This window comes from Ranitomeya imitator, chromosome 5 (genome assembly GCF_032444005.1).
Source record: "Ranitomeya imitator isolate aRanImi1 chromosome 5, aRanImi1.pri, whole genome shotgun sequence".
NCBI lineage: Eukaryota > Metazoa > Chordata > Amphibia > Anura > Dendrobatidae > Ranitomeya > Ranitomeya imitator.
The window spans coordinates 93,397,101-93,418,588 of record NC_091286.1 but is presented as its reverse complement, the minus strand read 5'-3'; the positions used below and the strand labels follow the sequence as shown (position 1 = coordinate 93,418,588).

The 21,488-nt window shown below is 43.0% G+C and overlaps 1 protein-coding gene across 1 annotated transcript in view; it reads left to right on the top strand.

The window, feature by feature from the left end:
• KIZ (kizuna centrosomal protein) overlaps positions 1-21,488 on the top strand; it is a 194,295-nt gene that overhangs the window by 115,510 nt on the left and 57,297 nt on the right. The window contains exon 11 of the mRNA XM_069768928.1: positions 2,746-2,844. Coding sequence (XP_069625029.1) covers positions 2,746-2,844 — 99 coding nt within the window. The remainder of the gene's footprint in view (positions 1-2,745; positions 2,845-21,488) is intronic.

The following is a 21,488-nucleotide window of genomic DNA, read 5'->3' as shown; positions in this document are numbered from 1 at the left end:
AAACGCATGTACCTGCGTCCACAATGTAAAAGATATGAAATCAAGACGCATGGGGATGTATGTGGATGAGATGCTGCGGACACAACCACAAATGTGAAACCAGCCTAAGCCCAAAATCCTTGTGGGAGAGCATCTTGTGGACAGATGACACTAAGATAGGGCCTTTTGGTAAATCACATCATTCTGCTGTTTACCAAAAACGGAATGAGGCCTGTAGAACCTATAGTCAAATATGATGGAAGTTCAAAGATGTTTTGCTGCATTGGCACTGGGTTCCTTGACTGTTTGCAAGGAATCATGAAATCTGAAGATTATCAAAGGATATTGGGCTGCACCGTAGTTAACAGTGTAAGAAAGCTGGGTGTGTATCGTAGGCCATGCGTCTTCCAGCAGGATAATGACCCCAAACATACTTCAAGAAGCACCCAGAAACGGATGGAAACAAATCACTGGAGAGTTCTGAAGTTGCCAGCAATGAATCAGGATCTAATTCCCACATCTGTGGAGAGATCTTACAATTTGCTGTTGGGAGAAGGCATCCTTCAAATATGAGAGACCTGGAACAGTTTGCAAAAGAAGAGTGGTCCAAAACTCCAGTTGAGAGGTGTAAGAAGCTTGTTGATGGTTAACGGAAGAGATGGATTGCAGTTCATTATTCCAATGGTTGTGCAACCAAATTTGAAGATGAGGGTGCTGACAATTTTTTTCTGGCCTATTTTTGTGATTTTGTGTGAAGCTATGTCCAATTTGTCTGAAATAAACATGTATAACAAACCATTTGTAATTTCAAAATTTTCTGTGAAAAATACTTCATTTTCTGTGTGTATATACGCTACCGTTCAATAGTTTAGGGTCACCCAGACAATTTTGTTTTTTCTATGAAAACTCATACTTTTATTAATCAAATGAGTTGCCAAATGAATTGAAAATCTAGTACAGACATTGACAAGGTTTGAAAAATAGATTTTTATTTGAAATAATAATTTTCTCCTCCAAACTTTGCTTTCGTCAAAGAATGCTCCCTTTGCAGCAATTACGGTAGATTATTGCAGGCCTTTGGCATTCTAGCAGTCAATTTGCTGAGGTGATCTGGAGAAATTTCACCCCATGCTTCCAGAAGTCTCTTCCCACAAGTTGGTTTGGCTTGATGGGCACTTTTTGCATATCATATGGTCAAGCTGCTCCCACAACAGCTCAATGGGGTTAAGATCTGGTGACTGCGCTGGCCACTCCATTACAGATAGAATACCAGCTGCCGGCTTCTTCCCTAAATAGTTCTTGCATAATTTTGAGGTGTGTTTTGGGTCATTGTCCTGTTGTAGGATGAAATTGGCTCCAATCAAATGCTGTCCACAGGGTATGGCATGGCGTTGCAAAATGGAGTGATAGCCTTCCTTATTCAAAATCCGTTTTACCTTGTACAAATCTCCCAATTTACCAGCACCAAAGCAACCCCAGACCATCACATTACCTCCACCGTGCTTGACAGATGGCATCAGGCACTCTTTCAGCATCTTTTCAGCATCTTTTCAGTTCTGTGTCTCATAAATGTTCTTCTGTGTGAGCCAAACACCTCAAACTTAGATTCCTCTGTCCATAACACTTTTTTCCAAGCTTCCTCTATCCAATGTTTTGAGTTTTTTTGCCCATATCTTTTCCTTTTATTAGCTAGTCTCAGATATGGCTTTTTCTTTGCCACTCTGCCCTGAAGGCCAGCATCCCAGAGTCGCCTCTTCACTGTAGACGTTGACACTGGCGTTTTGCGTGCACTATTTAATGAAGCTGCAAGTTGAGAATCTGTGAGGCGTCGATTTCTCAAAGTACAGACTCTAATGTACTTGTCTTGTTGCTCAGTTGTGCAGCGTGGCCTCCCACTTCTTTCTACTCTGGTTAGAGCCTGTTTGCACTCTTCTCTGCAGGGAGTAGTACACACCGTTGTAGGAAATCTTCAGTTGCTTGGCAATTTCTCGCATGGAATAACCTTCCTTTCTAAGAAGAAGAATAGACTGTCGAGTTTCACATGAAAGTTGTTTTTTTCTGGCCATTTTGAGAGTTTAATGGAACCAACAAATGTAATGCACCAGATTCTCAACTAGCTCAAAGGAAGGTCAGGTCTATAGGTTCTCTAATCTGCCAAACTGTTTTCAGCTGTGCTAACATACTTGCACAAGGGTTTTCAAGGGTATTCTAACCATCCATTAGCCTTCTTAGGCTACTTTTACACTAGCGTCGGTACGGGCCCTTCGCAGTGCGTCGGGCCGACGTACCGACGCATGCTGTGAAGTAAAAGCACAACGGGGGCAGCGGATGCAGTTTTTCAACGCAACCGCTGCCCGATTATAAAGTCCAGGGAGGAGGGGGCGGAGTTCCGGCTGCGAATGGCGGTCGGAAATGTCGGACATGACGCACAAAGTGTTTTTTTGTGCCGACGGTCCGCCAAAACATGACGCATCCGTCGCACGACGGATGCGACGTGTGGCAATCCGTCGCAATGCGTCGCTAATGAAAGTCTATGGAGAAAAAATGCATTCTGTGCACAACTTTGCAGGATGCGTTTTTTCTCCAAAACGACACATTGCGACGGAGGCCAAACGACGCTAGTGTGAAAGTAGCCTTACACAGCAAACACAAAGTATCGTAAAAACAATGGAGTGATGGTTGAACGGTAGTTTATGTATATTTCTGGCTCTCTTCTACAACATTTTTGTAAATGCCCTGTCTTTTTTTTTGTTTGTTTATTTTCAGGCAGGTCAACTGTTTTGTTACAAGATGTAAAGAAGAAAGTTTACAAGAAAGAAAATAACATTGAGGAATTTAGTGATGTTTCGGATATTGAAATTCCTGGTAAGTAATTGTAACCTATACACAGTGTACATTAACCCATAAGCGATTTGTGAATTACATTTACTTTACAGGTCCCTGCGGAGTATATGTAGCCTGTTTTATACACAGCAGATGCTGGCTGTATTACATTACCGGCATCTGCCTGTAACAGCAGCGTCTTGAGCAATCACTTCTGTTAATCATTTAGGTGCCGCTGTTGATCACCAGCTCATATCGAGCTTTCCCCGGTTCTATTGAGAGTTGATAGGTACTACTATGTTACTCCTGTGAATGTTAGACCGAGACTGGGCTTCGTAGGAAAATCACAATTATGCTATATACTGCAATGCACCAGTATCTATATATATAATTGTGTAAGGGTTTTTCCGTCTGTCTGTCTGTCTGTCTGTCTGTCTGTCCTGGAAATCCCGGCTCTCTGATTGGTCGAGGCCGTCAGGCCTCGACCAATCAGAGACCGGCACAGCATCGACGTAGAAATCCCGCGTCTCTGATTGGTCGAGGCCGCCAGGCCTCGACCAATCAGCAACGGGCACAGCGACGATGATGTCATAAAGGACGTAGAAATCCCGCGTCTGATTGGTCGAGGCCACCAGGCCTCGACCAATCAGCAACGGGCACAGCGACGATGATGTCATAAAGGACGTAGACATCTCACGTTTCTGATTCAGCGACGGGCACAGTATCGACGTAGATGACATAATGGTTGCCATGGCGACGATGATGTCATAAAGGTTGCCTCGACCAATCAGCGACGGGCACAGTGTGCCGCGAATTCTGGAATCATCATTGTCCATATACTACGGGGACATGCATATTCTAGAATACCCGATGCGTTAGAATCGGGCCACAATCTAGTTATATTATAAGCAATCAGAATATTGCTGGTTCAAGTCTGTATATAGAACTATATGGTAAACATTGAAAGAAATGTATATAACAGTAGATGTTAGCCCCCTTTTTGGTTTTGTTGTGTCTAATGCACCAGGGACAAGTGCCACATGTGCCACTTTTAGATACACCTCTGCTAAGCAGTGTTATTATTTTTGTGATATAACATGTAATATCATTGGCATTGTTATTAAAGGGGCTTTCCCATGAACAAAAGTTAATTTTAATCAATGGATCTTGGAATAATAAGTGCACAATTGGATGTGTTTAAATAAAATGTACCTGTGCTGAGATCATCTTATAAATGTGCACCTGATGTGTACTCTGTAATGGCTGTGTCTGAACATGGTCTGATCATACCACAGCTCCTGGGAAGGGAAGGGGGTGCAGCCCGGTCCGATGAGTGTCGCTGGTCCTTGTGGTGCCTCCCATCTTCTTGCCACACCGCCCTCCTGCTTTTTCACCGCTCACCGGCATCGGCGCTCCTGTGCAGGCGTATCTCTGCCCTGTTGAGGGCAGAGTAAAGTACTGCAGTGCGCAGGCGCTGGGCCTCTCTGAACTTTCCCTGCGCCTGCGGACTGCGGTACTTTACTCTGCCCTCAAGAGGGCAGAGAAGTACTCCTGCGCAGGAGCACCGATGCTGAGGAGTGATGAAGAAGCAGGAGGGCGGCGTCGCAAGAAGATGGGACGAGCCGGACCCGAACCTGAAGCAACCATCAGATCGGACCGCCCCTCGGATGATTATAATATAACTTATTTTTCTTCACTTGCAGGTAGGACCAGGGGCTTATCTACAGCATCATAGAATGCTGTAGATAAGTCTTGAAAGTTAGTGGCCACATCTTATAGTTGCAAAATCTGCTGACAAGTTCCCTATAATGTGTGTTACTCTTTTTTGATTCCTTTTGATTATATAGTATATATTTACTATATAACTTTGTCTTGGATTTAGCACATAATGGCCACTTACAGCATGTTTTCAATAGCGACTGCCACTCTATGCATGTGTCATGTGGCAAAACTTTCAGACGTCGTATTTCTCACATAAAATGGCTACTCGCTATAGGCTTCCAAAACATGGCGTCTGGTGTGCTTATGCGCCATGTAAATCCGCTTACTGTCAATCACATCTGACCTCCAACTTGTGGGAACGCACATCTATGATGTCACTGAGGGATTTCCCTCATGTGCGCTCTCCCAGAGAGGTCCGGACATGTGATAGTAACATCCGGTGGGAAGAACACGCCACATGCGCTAAACACAAGGGCTAATTACAACTCAGGGCTTAAAAGGACAGACGGGATATCAGCTATTCATTCCCCATTGAGACAGTGTATGTGAAAGTTGCGTTTTGGTTGGCCCCTGGGAATCCATTGGTCTGTGCACGTGCACTTTATTATTATTACTATTATTATTTATTTATATAGCACCATTAATTCCATGGTGCTGTACATGAGAAAGGGGTTACGTCCCGAGTTATAGATATTGTTTACAGTAAACAAATTTACAATGGCAGACTGGTACAGAAGGGAAAGGACCCTCTCCTTGCGGACTTGCATTCTATGGGATAAGGAGGAAGAGACTGAAGGTCGGGGGTGCGGTAGCTCTGGTGGTGGTGAGGTGGCAGCTCGGGTGGTGGTGAGGTGGCAGCTCGGGTGGTGGTGAGGCGGCAGAATGGTTATTGCAGGCTGTAGGCTTTCTTGAAGAGATGGCTTTTCAGGTTCCGTCTGAAGGATCCGAGAGTGGTGGATAATCGGACGTGTTGAGGCGTGGAATTCCAGAGGATGGGGGATATTCGGGAGAAATCTTGGAGGCAGTTGTGTGAGGAACAAATAAGTGTGAAGGAGAGTAGGAGGTCTTGGGAGGATCGGAGATTACGTGAGGGAAGATATTGGGAGATTAGTTCAGAGATATACGGAGGGGACAGGTTGTGGATGGCTTTGTAGATCAGTGTTATTAGTTTGAACTGGATTTGTTGGGGAATTCGGAGCCATTAGAGGGATTTGCAGAGGGGAGAAGCAGGTGAGTAGCGAGGAGAGAGAGGTGGATTAGCCGGGCAGCAGAGTTGAGGACAGACTGGAGCGCTGCAAGAGAGTTAGCGGGGAGGCCACAGAGGAGGGTGTTGCAGTAATCGAGGCGGGAGATGATGAGGGCATGCACAAGAGTTTTGGTAGATTGTGGGCTGAGGAATGGACAGATTCTGGCAATATTTTTGAGTTGGAGGCGACAGGAGGTGCAAGAGTTTGGACGTGCGGTTTGAAGGACAGGGCAGAGTTGAGAGTTACCCCGAGGCAGCAGGTTTCAGGTGCGGGAGAGAGCGTGATGCCATTAACCATAATAGATCAGGTAGGGGGATACGTGAGATGGGGGAAAGATGATGAGTTCGGTTTTGTCTACATTGAGTTTTAGGAAGCGTGAGGTGAAGAAGGAGGATATGGCTGACAGACACTCCAGGATTCTGGACAGCAGAGAGGTGACATCTGGGCCAGAGGTAGATCTGAGTGTTGTCCGCATACAGGTGGTACTGGAAGCCATGGGGCTTTGAGTTGTCCTAGGCCAAGGGTATAGATGGAAAACATTAGGGGCCCTAGGACAGAGCCTTGAAGGACTCCAACAGAGAGAGCCTGATGAGGAGGTAGTGTGGGAGTGAAAAACGCTAACTGTGCGGTCGGAAAGGTATGAGGCAATCCAGGACAGGGCAAGGTCTTTGATTCCAAGGGATGACAGAATCTTTAGCAGTAGGCAGTGGTCGACTGTGTCGAAGGCAGAGGACAGGTTGAGAAGGAGGAAGATGGAGAACTGTCTGTTAGCTTTGGCTGTGAGTAAGTCATTAGTAATTTTTGTCAGGGTTTAAACCAAAAAAAACAAAGATCCTAAAAAATAACTTTTAATAATACATCTAAAAAGACCGTTCTATATCAAAATATAAGATAAAATAGTATTAAATGTACCTATAGAGACCCTACGTCGAACTACAATAAGCCCTGCCTGACAGTGGAGGTTGGCACCCTAATTTACTGCGGTAGGCGCCCCCACTCCTCGACGGCTCACCCTACCAAGCCCTAAAGGATACCTATAATACAGAAAAGCTGGTGGGCCCTATAAGAACCTAACACTACACAACTACCTGACAGTGGAGGTTGGCACCCTAATTTACTGCGGTAGGCGCCCCCACTCAACGACGGCTGACCCTAGGGTCCCTAACAATCCCTAAATAAAGATATAGACAAAAGATAATGTCCCACTAATCACTCCAATACCCGTGAGAAAAAAGAAGAAAAACAAAAAGCAGTACAGAAATGCAAAAAAACACAAAACAAATAAATATATAAATATGTATAATTTGTCAATGTATCAGAGGGGGCAATGGAAGGTGCAATGTTCAACAAAGCAACGCCTCACCTCACTATAGATATAAATAAATATAATTAACCTGAGTTCAGGAACAAAGGCACTGTGAAGCATAATAACTAAACGAGCCATGCCCACCTAATAGGGTGTAGTCAGATGTTTAAACCCAGCGGGTACACGGAGTGTTGAAAAAATATGTTTTGTCCAAAAAGGATAAAATAGCATATTAATGCCTACAATAAGCAATAAGATATCATTATAAACACTCCTATATCTTGTTCAGTAACGTCCACATTGATCTTGTTTATGTCTGGTCCACATTAATCTTGTTAAATGTTGTCCACACTTGTACCACTGTCTTAGTATGTCAGTGATAGATATAGAGCACAGACTATTACATGTCCTCCAAAATAGACAAAGTAATCTTTGTCAATAATCATGAAAAAATGGACAACAAGCAAATAAAGTAGCAGACAATATGTTCACACTAGTCACACTACATAAATATAGCAGTGTTAAATCAAAAACGTGGACTAAGGTAACAGAAATTTCACGGTAGCAAAAGAAATTGATAAAGATCACACCCAATACACATGTGGAGAGACTCCTTCATGCAAACAAATGAAGAAAAAGCACTCTATTATCCAATTAGTACAGTAAGATAAGCAGCAAGATATACAGCCACCAATGTACTTATCCTATTCACTGGGGTCTCCCGAGGTGTAGATCACTAAGCTACCGGAATATCAGATGGTTCATTATAAGTAGCCGAAATCAGCTGTCATCATGTTGTCCCCAAACAGTGCCCGACGCGTTTCTCCCCCATAGGGAATGACGGGGGTTCATCAGGGGTAAGCAGCCACACACAAAATAGAGGAGCTGTTTAAGGTGTATGCCACTCACCATATCGATCTTTATATACACTAAAGAATAGTGCCGATAACCGTGGAGTGGGCCGGAAATGACGTGCGGCGCCCGAATCCAGCGTCACACAGTAGCGACTGCTACATCATAAAGCGGCTTACCGCGTTGTAATAGCCGTACCAACCGCGCATGCGCATAGGAAGATTAATAGAGAACAAAGGCGCATCTATGTACGGCTACAAGAAAATGGCCGCTGCAGCCATCACACACTAGAGCGGCATACCAAATAGCCGCCGCGCATGCGCATAGGCAAATAGTGGATTCATAGAGGATAGAGGCGCAATTACGTATCGCTACAAGTAAATAGCAGTTGCAGCCATAAGTATTGCTCGCCTAATCTGATGCTAGGCGATGCCTCTTAAAGTGCTACTACAGGCAAAAAATACCAGCGGTAAGCAAAAACTAGAACATGATATATCGTATTACAGCCACTACTGAAGTAACTATAATGGAAAGTGGCCATTTGAACAAAACAAAAATACACGGTCAGACAATAATAAAATTCAGAAAGAGTAAACTAAATAGAACTCATTATGAACTATATAAATATATACGGCCATATGTTCAAATACAGGAAAACCACCAAAAAAGACTAGATGAAACTAGCAAAGGATAACTGCTCATTCAGGCCTACAGGACTCATAGATTTTAGCAGGTAAATCCACCTAGACTCACGTTGTAAAATTCTCCTATCCAAATCCCCTAGTCTAGCCGAGGGAGTAATAACTTCGATGACTCTAAACGATAGAGACCCAGTGTCACCCCCATGTTCGACATTGATGTGTCGCGCTATTGGTGTGTCTCTCCCGTGTCTAATGTCTCCAAGGTGCTCGCTAATGCGAACCCGAAATTCACGTTTGGTCTTTCCAACATAATCCTTGGGACAAGAACACTGACAAAGATACACCAGACCAACAGTTTTACAATTTTTTTTTTTTTTTTTTTTAATTTTTGTCAGGGCAGTTTCAGTGGAGTGGTGGGGGCAGAAGCTAGATTGGAGGTTGTCAAGGAGAGAGTTAGATGAGAGGTGGGAGGAAAGTTGAACATGGACATGCTGCTCAAGGAGTTTTGAAACAAACGGGAGCAGAGATATGGGGCGATAGCTGGGCATAGTAGTTTGGTCAAGGTTAGTTTTTTTGAGGATGGGTGTGATGGTGGCATGTTTGAAGGCAGAGGGGAAGGTACCAGAAGATAGTGATAGGTTGAAAAGATGGGTTAGGGCTGGAATGAGCTTGTTAGTGAGGTTGGAGAGCAGGTGGGAAGGGATGGTGTCAGATGCACAGGTGGTGAGGTGTGATTTGTAAAGGAGGTGAGTAATCTCTCCTTCAGTGATGTTGGAGATAGAGGTTTACACAATGGGTAAGTCTATTTGATACTAGGTACTATTGCAATACTCTTATTATATGATTCATTAGCTTTCAAAAGTAAACAATAGAACATCCATCTCTCAGCACAAGCACTTTATCCTTTCCTCTTGCCCATGTGAATAGCCAGACTCATTTACTTGCACATATAGAGTAATTGTTTAAATCACACTTCTGATACTATATACTAGTGGTCAATTTGGAACTGTTCTTTACCCGACCTCCTATTCCTGCGGTTGTAATTGTGAATCCTACCTTTACCAAACTCTGTATTTATGTGTGATATGTTTTTGTCACACTTTATGTGCTATTGTAATAATAAAATCATGTCTTATTTTATGAAGTTAGCACTCCAATTCTCTTCTGTTATCTAGACCTTTCAGGAATTTCTTCCTTAGGTCATGTGCACACGTTGCAGATTTTCCCACGGATCCGCAGCGTTCTTGACGCTGCGGATTTGCAGCAGTTTTCAATGCGTTTAAGAGTAGCATGCTAACCTATGGAAAACCCAATCCGCTGTACACATGCTGTGGAAAAAAACACGAGTGAACGCAGAGTTGTTTTTCCGCAGCATGTCAGTTCTTTGTGCGGATCTGCATTATTTCTGTACCCGTAGACTTGCATTGAGTCGGGCACATCCGCAGCAAAACCGCAGATGTAGAAAAGATCTGCGGTTTAGCTGCGGGGGAAACGCTGCAGATCGGGAGGAGGAAAGTGTGTAGGCGGATTGTGGGCGGTGACTGTGTATGTGTGTGCTGGCGGGGTCTGCGGGCTGTCCGTGGGTCTGCCGGGGCATCCGGGGGGGTCTGTGGGATGTCCGGGTGTGTGTGGGGCTGTCCGGCGCTGTCCGGGTGTGTGTTTGTGTGTGTGTGTGTGCAGGCATCGTCCGGTGGGACTAAAAGTCCCATCGGGCTATGCCTGCTACAGTGACAGTGATTGACACATTAGCCAGGCAGCACGGTGGCACAGTGGTTAGCACTGCAGCCTTGCAGCGCTGGGGTCCTGGGTTCTAATCCCACCCAGGACAACATCTGCAAAGAGTTTGTATGCCATTCCCATGGCAGTTGGCACAAACGATTTCCTATATTTTTCCTTCTTACACCTCAGAAGTATTAGCCGGTTACTGAAGGTGCTCTTCTGTCTCATGAATAGCTCATATAATGGATGTGCATTATTGTTCATAATTGCCATACACTTTCTCAGAGTTCTTTTCTCCACTACCTCCCCAAAAGAGTCCAGATTGCAGCCCACAGCAGAACTTGCCTTCTTAATAATCTTATTCAGCTTATTAGCATCAGAGGCCCGAACACTACTACCCCAGCACGTGATTGCAAAAAAGATGGCACTTGCCACTACAGATTGGTAGAACATTTCTAACATTTTGCTGCACACATTAAAAGACCTCAGTTTCCTTAGGAAATACAATCTGCTCATCCCCTTCTTGTAGACAAATTCTGAGTGGCATCTCCAGTCCAGTTTGCTATCCAAATGGACCCCCAAATATTTGTAACTCTCCACCTGCTCTACCTCCTGACCAGCAATAGTGATCGGTAAGCATTCCAACTTAATCCTGCTATAGTTGGCCACCAACTCCTTAGTTTTCTTAACATTTAGTTGTAGATAGTTACCATTGCACCAATCCACGAAATTCGACACCACCCTTCTATATTCCTCATCCCCCTGATCTCCCCTAATGCATCCCACAACCACAGAGTCATCCGAAAATTTTTGAAGGTGGCAAAGTTCAGATTTATACTGAAAGTCTGAAGTATACAGTGTGAATAGAAAGGGCGCAAGCACCGTTCCCTGGGGGGCACCTACACTGCTCAGTAATCTGCTTGACACCACTGCTCCCATCTGTACAAACTGTGGCCGATCTGATAGGTAGTCAGTTATCCAATTTCTCATCCCCACCTCCACCTTCATATCAGTCATCTTTTTGTGTAGTAAAAGTGGCTGCAGGGAGTTAAATGCACTCGAGTAATCGAACAACATCGCTCGCACCATGGTACCGTCAGTCTCCAGAAATGAATGTACCCTATGTAACAGAGAAAGAATAGCATCATCCACCCCCAATCTATGTCGGTAAGCAAACTGAAGGGGATCGATAAAAGCATTGACCCTCGGTCTTAAGTGAGCAAGAACTAATCTTTCCAAGGCCTTCATAGCGTGAGATGTTAAGGCTACAGGACGATAGTCATTTAGGGTTGCAGGAGAAGTCGTCTTGGGTACCGGCACCAGACAGGAAGTTTTCCATAACACTGGTACCCTCTGTGTTTGTAGACATACAGTACATAAAACATACTACATATGACATACAAAACATACAACATATAACAGTACATACAACATACTGTACATACAACATACAACAGAACATACAACATATGACATACAGAACATACAACAGTACATACAACATATAACATGTAACAGTACATACAACATATGACATACAGAACATGCATCAGTACATACAACAGTATATACAACATACAGTACATACAACATACAGTACATATACACAACACATACAGTAAATACAACATAGAGTACATACTCACCATCACCTTGATCCCCGAAGCCATTGCTCACCTGTAAAAAATATTAAAATAATAAAAAAACAATATACTACCTATGCTGCAGATATCCAATTAATTTGAGTGTCCCACGACGATCTCCCCTGGAGAGCAGCCACATCAGCTGATGCGACCGCTCTCCAGGGGCTCCAGGACACAATGATTGAAAGTATCCTTCTGCACTGTATCCCTCCGCCTCTGTGAGAAATAGTTCCTACTCTCACTTGTGGCCCTGCTGTATAGGAAAATTCCCATGCAGCTTTGCCATAAAGTGAGACCAATGAACTCAGGTAACCTCTTCAGTGATGCACTGCAGGAGCCATTGTCTCCTGTCAGTGTGTCACTGGAGGCCCTATAGAGCAGTGACGTCACCCGATGTCACTGTTCTATAGGGGAGATCGTCGTGGGACACACATTATTAATTGGACTACAGCGAAAAGGTAGTATAAGGTTGGTTTATTATTTTTAATTTTTTGCAGGCGGTCGAGTATGGTAAGTATGGTGAAAGAATATTAAAATACTTTTTTCTGGCTGCCTGTTTCTTTTTTTTTTTTTTTTTAACTCTTTCACTACTATAGGATTAGTAATGGAGAGGCGTCTTATCGACCCTTCTCCATTACTAACCGGGCTTAATGTCACCTTACATTAGCAAGGTGACATTAACCCCTTATTACCCCATATCCCACCGCTACAGAGGAGTGGGAAGAGAGGGGCTAAGTGCCGTAATTGGCACAGATGCGCCATTTCTGGGGTGGCTGGGGGCTGGTATTTCTATATCTATCCATATATCGATCTCCATCTATCCATAGATATATCTATAGATAGATATATGTATAGATATATCTATCTCCCATTCCTTCTATCTATCCCATTCCTTCCATCTATCTATCTATCTATCTATCGATTAGATAGAATGAATTAGATAGATGATAGATATATAGAAGGAATAAGATAGATGATTGAATAGATAGAAGGAATGAGATGGATAGATAGATAATAGATAGATCGATAGATATTATCTATTTATAGATCTATGTATAGATCTATCTATAGATCTATCTGTCATCTATCTATCTAGCTCATTCCTTCTATTTATCTATCTATTCTATCATCTATCTATCTCATTCCTTCTATCTATTCAATCATCTGTCTATCTGATTCCTTCTATCTGTCTATCTATCATCTATCTAATTCCTTCTATCTAATCGATAGATAGATAGATAGAAGGAAGGAAGGAATGGGATAGATAGAAAGAATGAGAGATAGATATATCTATACATATATCTATCTATAGATATATCTATGGATAGATGTAGATGGATATATGGATAGATATAGATCTATCTATCTATCTATCTATCTATCTATCTATCTATCTATCTATCTATCTATCTATCTATCTATCTATCTATCTATCCATAGAAGGAATGAGATAGATAGATGATAGATATAATAGATAGCTAGAAGGAATGAGAGATAGATAGATGATAGATGGAATAGATAGATAGATAGAAGGAATGAGCTAGATAAATAGATGACAGATCTATAGATAGATAATATCTATATCTATGTATAGATCTAGTTATAGGTCTATCTGTCATCTATCTACCTCATTCCTTCTATCCCATTCTATCTATCTATCTATCTATCTATCTATCTATCTATCTATCTATCTATCTATAGATAGAAGGAATGAGATAGAATGATGATAGCTATAATAGATAGAAGGCATGAGAGATAGATAGATGATAGATAGAATAGATAGAAGGAATGAACTAGATAGATATAGATGACAGGTGCTCTGTCGTCTCATCCTTTCACATGAGAGCATTGCCGCACAGGTGCTCAGGAGAAGGACAAAATAATTTCACCTTCTCGATTGCTGGTGTCCAATGTATCACACACACCCATAGACTTGTATGGGTGCGTGCGATCCAATTCTTGGAGCATGCTGCGATTGTTTTCTCATGCCGAGCTGGCATGAGAAAATAATAGCAGATCTGAACTGTTCCATAGAATAATATTGGGCTTAGTGTCTGAACTCCTGGCACCCATAGAGATTTCTTTACATATTTTTTAGTTTACTTTAGTATGAGACAAAACAAAATCAAAGAAAAGGAGTTGATTTAGGGAGGAATTATGATTTTTTTTTTTTTTTACCGTTTTGTGCATTTTCTCTGTTTTAGTGCTCTTTGAAAGCCATAACAAGTGCAGATACGCCTTTTTACGGTGGACTTTAAAAGGCCTTAATGAGGAATAATTGTATAGCGCCATCAATAGGCAAAAATTCTACAGGTGTCAGCTATATTTGACAGCAGACATCTTGCAGCATTAATCTCTATTTAAATCGATATTGGCACATCTAGGTCGTGTAACCCCTTAAGCTTCTTTCACACTTGCGTCGTGTGGCCTTTGCGTCGCAATGCGTCGTTTTGTGAAAAAAAAAACGCATCTCGCAAATGTGCCTGCTGGATGCGTTTTTTCCCATAGACTTGTATTGCCGACGGATCGCCTCGTATGGGCATACGTCAGGTCCGTCGTGCACTGGATGCGTTGTGTTTTGGTGGACCGGCGTCCCGAAAAAACGTTCAAGGGAACGTTTTTTCGTACGTTGGGTCCTGTATTTCCTACCACGCATGCGCGGCCGGATCTCCGCCCCCTCCTCCCTGGGACTTTAGAATGGGCAGCGGATGCGTTGAAAAACTGCATCCGCTGCCCACGTTGTGCCGAATTTTCACAACATCCGTCGGTACGTCGCGCCGACGCTTGGCGACGGCCCCGTACCAACGGAAGTGTGAAAGAAGCCTTAGATGGAGGCTTTCTTTTTACCGTATTGACACCTGAGGTCATTGACCTCACGGTACAGTGACCTGTTTAGCCATGCTATCAGCAGGACCTAACAGATTGTGTCAATCTCAAGTCAAATCTCACAATAAAAATATTGAAGTTTCATAGTGGGACTAAGTAAAAAAATTACAATAAAACAAAAAAATCACAGAATGCAGTTTCACTGCAAAAAAACACTGTTTTTATGTAAAATTAAACAAAAAACTGACACAATTGTTATCGCTGGAACAACGCCATATGCCATACAGCAAACACCATAAAAAAGCAATGTAAAGCTAATTAAAAAGTTGTGTATTATAAAAAAAAGTAATAGAACAAAACGTCAACTTGTTTCACAAAAATACAAGCTCTCATATGACTCAGTAATGTACAGTTCTCAGAATATAGTGATGCAAAACAAAATTATTTGTCGGTAAATAGTTTTTAGTGTACAAGGGTAGCCTCATATAAAACTAGTACCGCTATATTTGTACTGACCCAAAGAATAAAGCTATCTTATCAATATTACGCATGGTGAACAGTAAAAAAAATGTATAAAATAATTGAATAGCAAGATTTTGTTCATTCTGCATCAGAAAAATTTCAACAAAATTGATCAAAAAAGTTATGTTCCCTAAAATGGAACTAAGAACCTCCACTCTATTGCCTAGAAGAAAAAAAATTTCACAGCTCTCAGAATATGGAAATTTTCAGCTTAAAAAAGCATTTTTGTGTGTAATTATAATAATAGTAATAGAAGCAAAACTCTGGTATTGCTGTAATCAAACTTGCCCGAAGAATAAAATCGTCTTATCAATTATATTGCACAGTGAACAGCTTAAAAAAAAAAACTTGAACTGCTGTTTACTTGTTCATTCTGCCTCCCAAAAATCAGAATAAGGCATAACAATGTCACGTGAGGTCTGGGAGACCCATCACTTGAATGGCATCGGAAGTGAGGATAAGGTGTTTTCATCCTAGAATTAAGAAATATTGTAATTGAGAAGGGATTGTACGAGTATTGGACAATCCTTTTAAGGATATAAGCATTCAGAATTTAAAAATCTCTATAATTTTTCTGAATTGTCATCAAATTTCAGATACTTGCTTAACCCCTTCCCGACCCATGACGCCACGTAGGCGTCATGAAAGTCGGTGCCAATCCGACCCATGACGCCTATGTGGCGTCATGGAAAGATCGCGTCCCTGCAGATCGGGTGAAAGGGTTAACTCCCATTTCACCCGATCTGCAGGGACAGGGGGAGTGGTAGTTTAGCCCAGGGGGCTACGATCGCTCTGATTGGCTGTTGAGAGTGAAACTGCCAATCAGAGCGATTTGTAATATTTCACCTATTAAAACTGGTGAAATATTACAATCCAGCCATGGCCGATGCTGCAATATCATCGGCCATGGCTGGAAACACTAATGTGCCCCCACCCCACCGATCGCCCCCCCAGTCCTCCGATCAGTCCTATGCACCGCTCCGTCCTGTGCTCCGCTCCCCCCGTGCTCTTGTCCGTTCCCCCCGTGCTCCAATCACCGCCCCATGCTCCGATCCAACCCCCCTGCACTCCGATCCACCCCCCCGTGCATCATCCACCCCCCGTGCTCCGATCCACCCCCCCGTGCTCCGTTTCACCCCCCCCCCCCGTGCTCCGTTCCACCTCCCCCGTGCTCCGATCCCACCCCCCATGCTCCGATCCCCCCCCTCGTGTTTCCCCCCACCCCATCATACTTACCGATCCTCCCGGGGTCCGTTCGTCTTCTCCCTGGGCGCCGCCATCTTCCAAAATGGCGGGCGCATGCGCAGTGCGCCCACCGAATCTGCCGGCAGATTCGTTCCAAAGTGCATTTTGATCACTGAGATATAATCTATCACAGTGATCAAAATAATAAAAATAATAAATGACCCCCCCCCCCCCCCCTTTGTCACCCCCATAGGTAGGGACAATAAAAAAAATAAAGAATTTTTTTTTTTTCCCACTAAGGTTAGAATAGGGTTAGGGTTAGAGTTAGGGTTTCGGTATGTGCACACGTATTCTGTTCCTCTGCGGATTTTTCCGCTGCGGATTTGATAAATCCGCAGTGCTAAACCGCTGCGGATTTATGGCGGATTTACCGCGGTTTTTCTGCGCATTTCACTGCGGTTTTACAACTGCGATTTTCTATTGGAGCAGTTGTAAAACCGCTGCGGAATCCGCAGAAACAAGTGACATGCTGCAGAATGTAAACCGCTGCGTTTCCGTGCAGTTTTTTTGCAGCATGTTTACAGCGATTTTTGTTTCCCATAGGTTTACATTGAACTGTAAACTCATGGGAAACTGCTGCGGATCCGCAGCGTTTTCCGCAGTGTGTGCACATACCTTTAGAATTAGGCTATGTGCACACGGTGCGGATTTGGATTGGCCGCTGTGGATTCGCAGCAGTGTTCCATCAGGTTTACAGTACCATGTAAACCTATGGAAAACCAAATCCGCTGTGCCCATGGTGCGGAAAATACAGCGCGGAAACGCTGCGTTGTATTTTCCGCAGCATGTCAATTCTTTGTGCGGATTCCGCAGCGTTTTACACCTGTTCCTCAATAGGAATCCACAGGTGAAATCCGCACAAAAAACGCTGGAAATCCGCGGCAAATCCGCAGGTAAAACGCAGTGCCTTTTACCCGCGGATTTTTCAAAAATGATGCTGAAAAATCTCACACGAATCCGCAACGTGGGCACATAGCCTTAGGGTTAGGGTTGGAATTAGGGTTGTGGTTAGGGTTGTGATTAGGGTTATGGCTACAGTTGGGATTAGGGTTAGGGGTGTGTTGGGGTTAGTGTTGGAGGTAGAATTGAGGGGTTTCCACTGTTTAGGCACATCAGGGGTCTCCAAACGCAACATGGCGCCACCATTGATTCCAGCCAATCTTGTATTCAAAAAGTCAAATGGTGCTCCCTCACTTCCGAGCCCCGACGTGCGCCCAAACAGTGGTTTACCCCCACATATGGGGTATCAGTGTACTCAGGACAAACTGCGCAACAATTACTGGGGTCCAATTTCTCCTGTTACCCTTGTGAAAATAAAAAAATGGTTGCTAAAACATCATTTTTGAGGAAAGAAAAATGATTTTTTATTTTCACGGCTCTGCGTTGTAAACGTCTGTGAAGCACTTGGGGGTTCAAAGTGCTCACCACATATCTAGATAAGTTCCTTGGGGGGTCTAGTTTCTAAAATGGGGTCACTTGTGGGGGGTTTCTACTGTTTAGGCACACCAGGGGCTCTGCAAACGCAACGTGACGCCCGCAGACCATTCCATCAAAGTCTGCATTTCAAAAGTCACTACTTCCCTTCTGAGCCCCGACGTGTGCCCAAACAGTGGTTTACCCCCACACATGGGGTATCAGCATACTCAGGAGAAACTGGACAACAACTTTTGGGGTCAAATTTCTTCTGTTACCATTGGGAAAATAAAAAAATTGCAGGCTAAAAGATCATTTTTGAGAAAATTAAATTTTTTTTTATTTTCATGGCTCTGAGTTATAAACTTCTGTGAAGCACTTGGGGGTTCAAAGTCCTCACCACACATCTAGATTAGTTCCTTTGGGGGTCTAGTTTCCAAAATTGGGTCATTTGTGGGGGATCTCCAATGTGTAGGCACACAGGGGCTCTCCAAACGTGACATGGTGTCCGCTAATGATTGGAGCTAATTTTCCATTTAAAAAGCCAAATGGCGTGCCTTCCCTTCCGAGCCCTGCCGTGCGCCCAAGCAGTGGTTTACCCCCACATATGGGATATCAGCGTACTCAGGACAAACTGGACAACAACATTTGGGGTCCAATTTCTCCTATTATCCTTGGCAAAATAGGAAATTCCAGGCTAAAAAATCATTTTTGAGGAAAGAAAAACTATTTTTTATTTTCATGGCTCTTCGTTATAAAGTTCTGTGAAGCACCTGGGGGTTTAAAGTGCTCAATATGCATCTAGATAAGTTCCTTGGGGGGTCTAGTTTCCAAAATGGGGTCACTTGTGGGGGAGTTCCAATGTTTAGGCACACAGGGGCTCTCCAAACACGACATGGTGTCCGCTAACAATTGGAGCTAATTTTCCATTCAAAAAGTCAAATTGCGCTCCTTCCCTTCCGAGCCTTACCATGTGCCCAAACAGTGGTTTACCCCCACATGTGAGGTATCGGTGTACTCAGGAGAAATTGCTGAACAAATTTTAGGATCCATTTTATCCTGTTGCCCATGTGAAAATGAAAAAATTGAGGCTAAAAGAATTTTTTTGTGAAAAAAAAAGTACTTTTTCATAGTAACATAGTTAGTAAGGCCGAAAAAAGACATTTGTCCATCCAGTTCAGCCTATATTCCATCATAATAAATCCCCAGATCTACGTCCTTCTACAGAACCTAATAATTGTATGATACAATATTGTTCTGCTCCAGGAAGACATCCAGGCCTCTCTTGAACCCCTCGACTGAGTTCGCCATCACCACCTCCTCAGGCAAGCAATTCCAGATTCTCACTGCCCTAACAGTAAAGAATCCTCTTCTATGTTGGTGGAAAAACCTTCTCTCCTCCAGACGCAAAGAATGCCCCCTTGTGCCCGTCACCTTCCTTGGTATAAACAGATCCTCAGCGAGATATTTGTATTGTCCCCCTATATACTTATACATGGTTATTAGATCGCCCCTCAGTCGTCTTTTTTCTAGACTAAATAATCCTAATTTCGCTAATCTATCTGGGTATTGTAGTTCTCCCATCCCCTTTATTAATTTTGTTGCCCTCCTTTGTACTCTCTCTAGTTCCATTATATCCTTCCTGAGCACCGGTGCCCAAAACTGGACACAGTACTCCATGTGCGGTCTAACTAGGGATTTGTACAGAGGCAGTATAATGCTCTCATCATGTGTATCCAGACCTCTTTTAATGCACCCCATGATCCTGTTTGCCTTGGCAGCTGCTGCCTGGCACTGGCTGCTCCAGGTAAGTTTATCATTAACTAGGATCCCCAAGTCCTTCTCCCTGTCAGATTTACCCAGTGGTTTCCCGTTCAGTGTGTAATGGTGATATTGATTCCCACTTCCCATGTGTATAACCTTACATTTATCATTGTTAAACCTCATCTGCCACCTTTCAGCCCAAGTTTCCAACTTATCCAGATCCATCTGTAGCAGAATACTATCTTCTCTTGTATTTACTGCTTTACATAGTTTTGTATCATCTGCAAATATCGATATTTTACTGTGTAAACCTTCTACCAGATCATTAATGAATATGTTGAAGAGAACAGGTCCCAATACTGACCCCTGCGGTACCCCACTGGTCACAGCGACCCAGTTAGAGACTATACCATTTATAACCACCCTCTGCTTTCTATCACTAAGCCAGTTACTAACCCATTTACACACATTTTCCCCCAGACCAAGCATTCTCATTTTGTGTACCAACCTCTTGTGCGGCACGGTATCAAACGCTTTGGAAAAATCGAGATATACCACGTCCAATGACTCACCGTGGTCCAGTCTATAGCTTACCTCTTCATAAAAACTGATTAGATTGGTTTGACAGGAGCGATTTCTCATAAACCCATGCTGATATGGAGTTAAACAGTTATTCTCATTGAGATAATCCAGAATAACATCCCTCAGAAACCCTTCAAATATTTTACCAACAATAGAGGTTAGACTTACTGGCCTATAATTTCCAGGTTCACTTTTAGAGCCCTTTTTGAATATTGGCACCACATTTGCTATGCGCCAGTCCTGCGGAACAGACCCTGTCGCTATAGAGTCACTAAAAATAAGAAATAATGGTTTATCTATTACATTACTTAGTTCTCTTAGTACTTGTGGGTGTATGCCATCCGGACCTGGAGATTTATCTATTTTAATCTTATTTAGCCGGTTTCGCACCTCTTCTTGGGTTATATTGGTGACTCTTAATATAGGGTTTTCATTGTTTCTTGGGATTTCACCTAGCATTTCATTTTCCACCGTGAATACCGTGGAGAAGAAGGTGTTTAATATGTTAGCTTTTTCCTCGTCATCTACAGCCATTCTTTCCTCACTATTTTTTAAGGGGCCTACATTTTCAGTTTTTATTCTTTTACTATTGATATAGTTGAAGAACAGTTTGGGATTAGTTTTACTCTCCTTAGCAATGTGCTTCTCTGTTTCCTTTTTGGCAGCTTTAATTAGTTTTTTAGATAAAGTATTTTTCTCCCTATAGTTTTTTAGAGCTTCAGTGGTGCCATCCTGCTTTAGTAGTGCAAATGCTTTCTTTTTACTGTTAATTGCCTGCCTTACTTCTTTGTTTAGCCACATTGGGTTTTTCCTATTTCTAGTCCTTTTATTCCCACAAGGTATAAACCGCTTACACTGCCTATTTAGGATGTTCTTAAACATTTCCCATTTATTATCTGTATTCTCATTTCTGAGGATATTGTCCCAGTCTACCAGATTAAGGGCATCTCTAAGCTGTTCAAACTTTGCCTTCCTAAAGTTCAATGTTTTTGTGACTCCCTGACAAGTCCCCCTAGTGAAAGACAGGTGAAACTGCACAATATTGTGGTCGCTATTTCCTAAATGCCCAACCACCTGCAGATTTGTTATTCTGTCAGGTCTATTAGATAGTATTAGGTCTAAAAGTGCTGCTCCTCTGGTTGGATTCTGCACCAATTGTGAAAGATAATTTTTCTTGGTTATTAGCAGAAACCTGTTGCCTTTA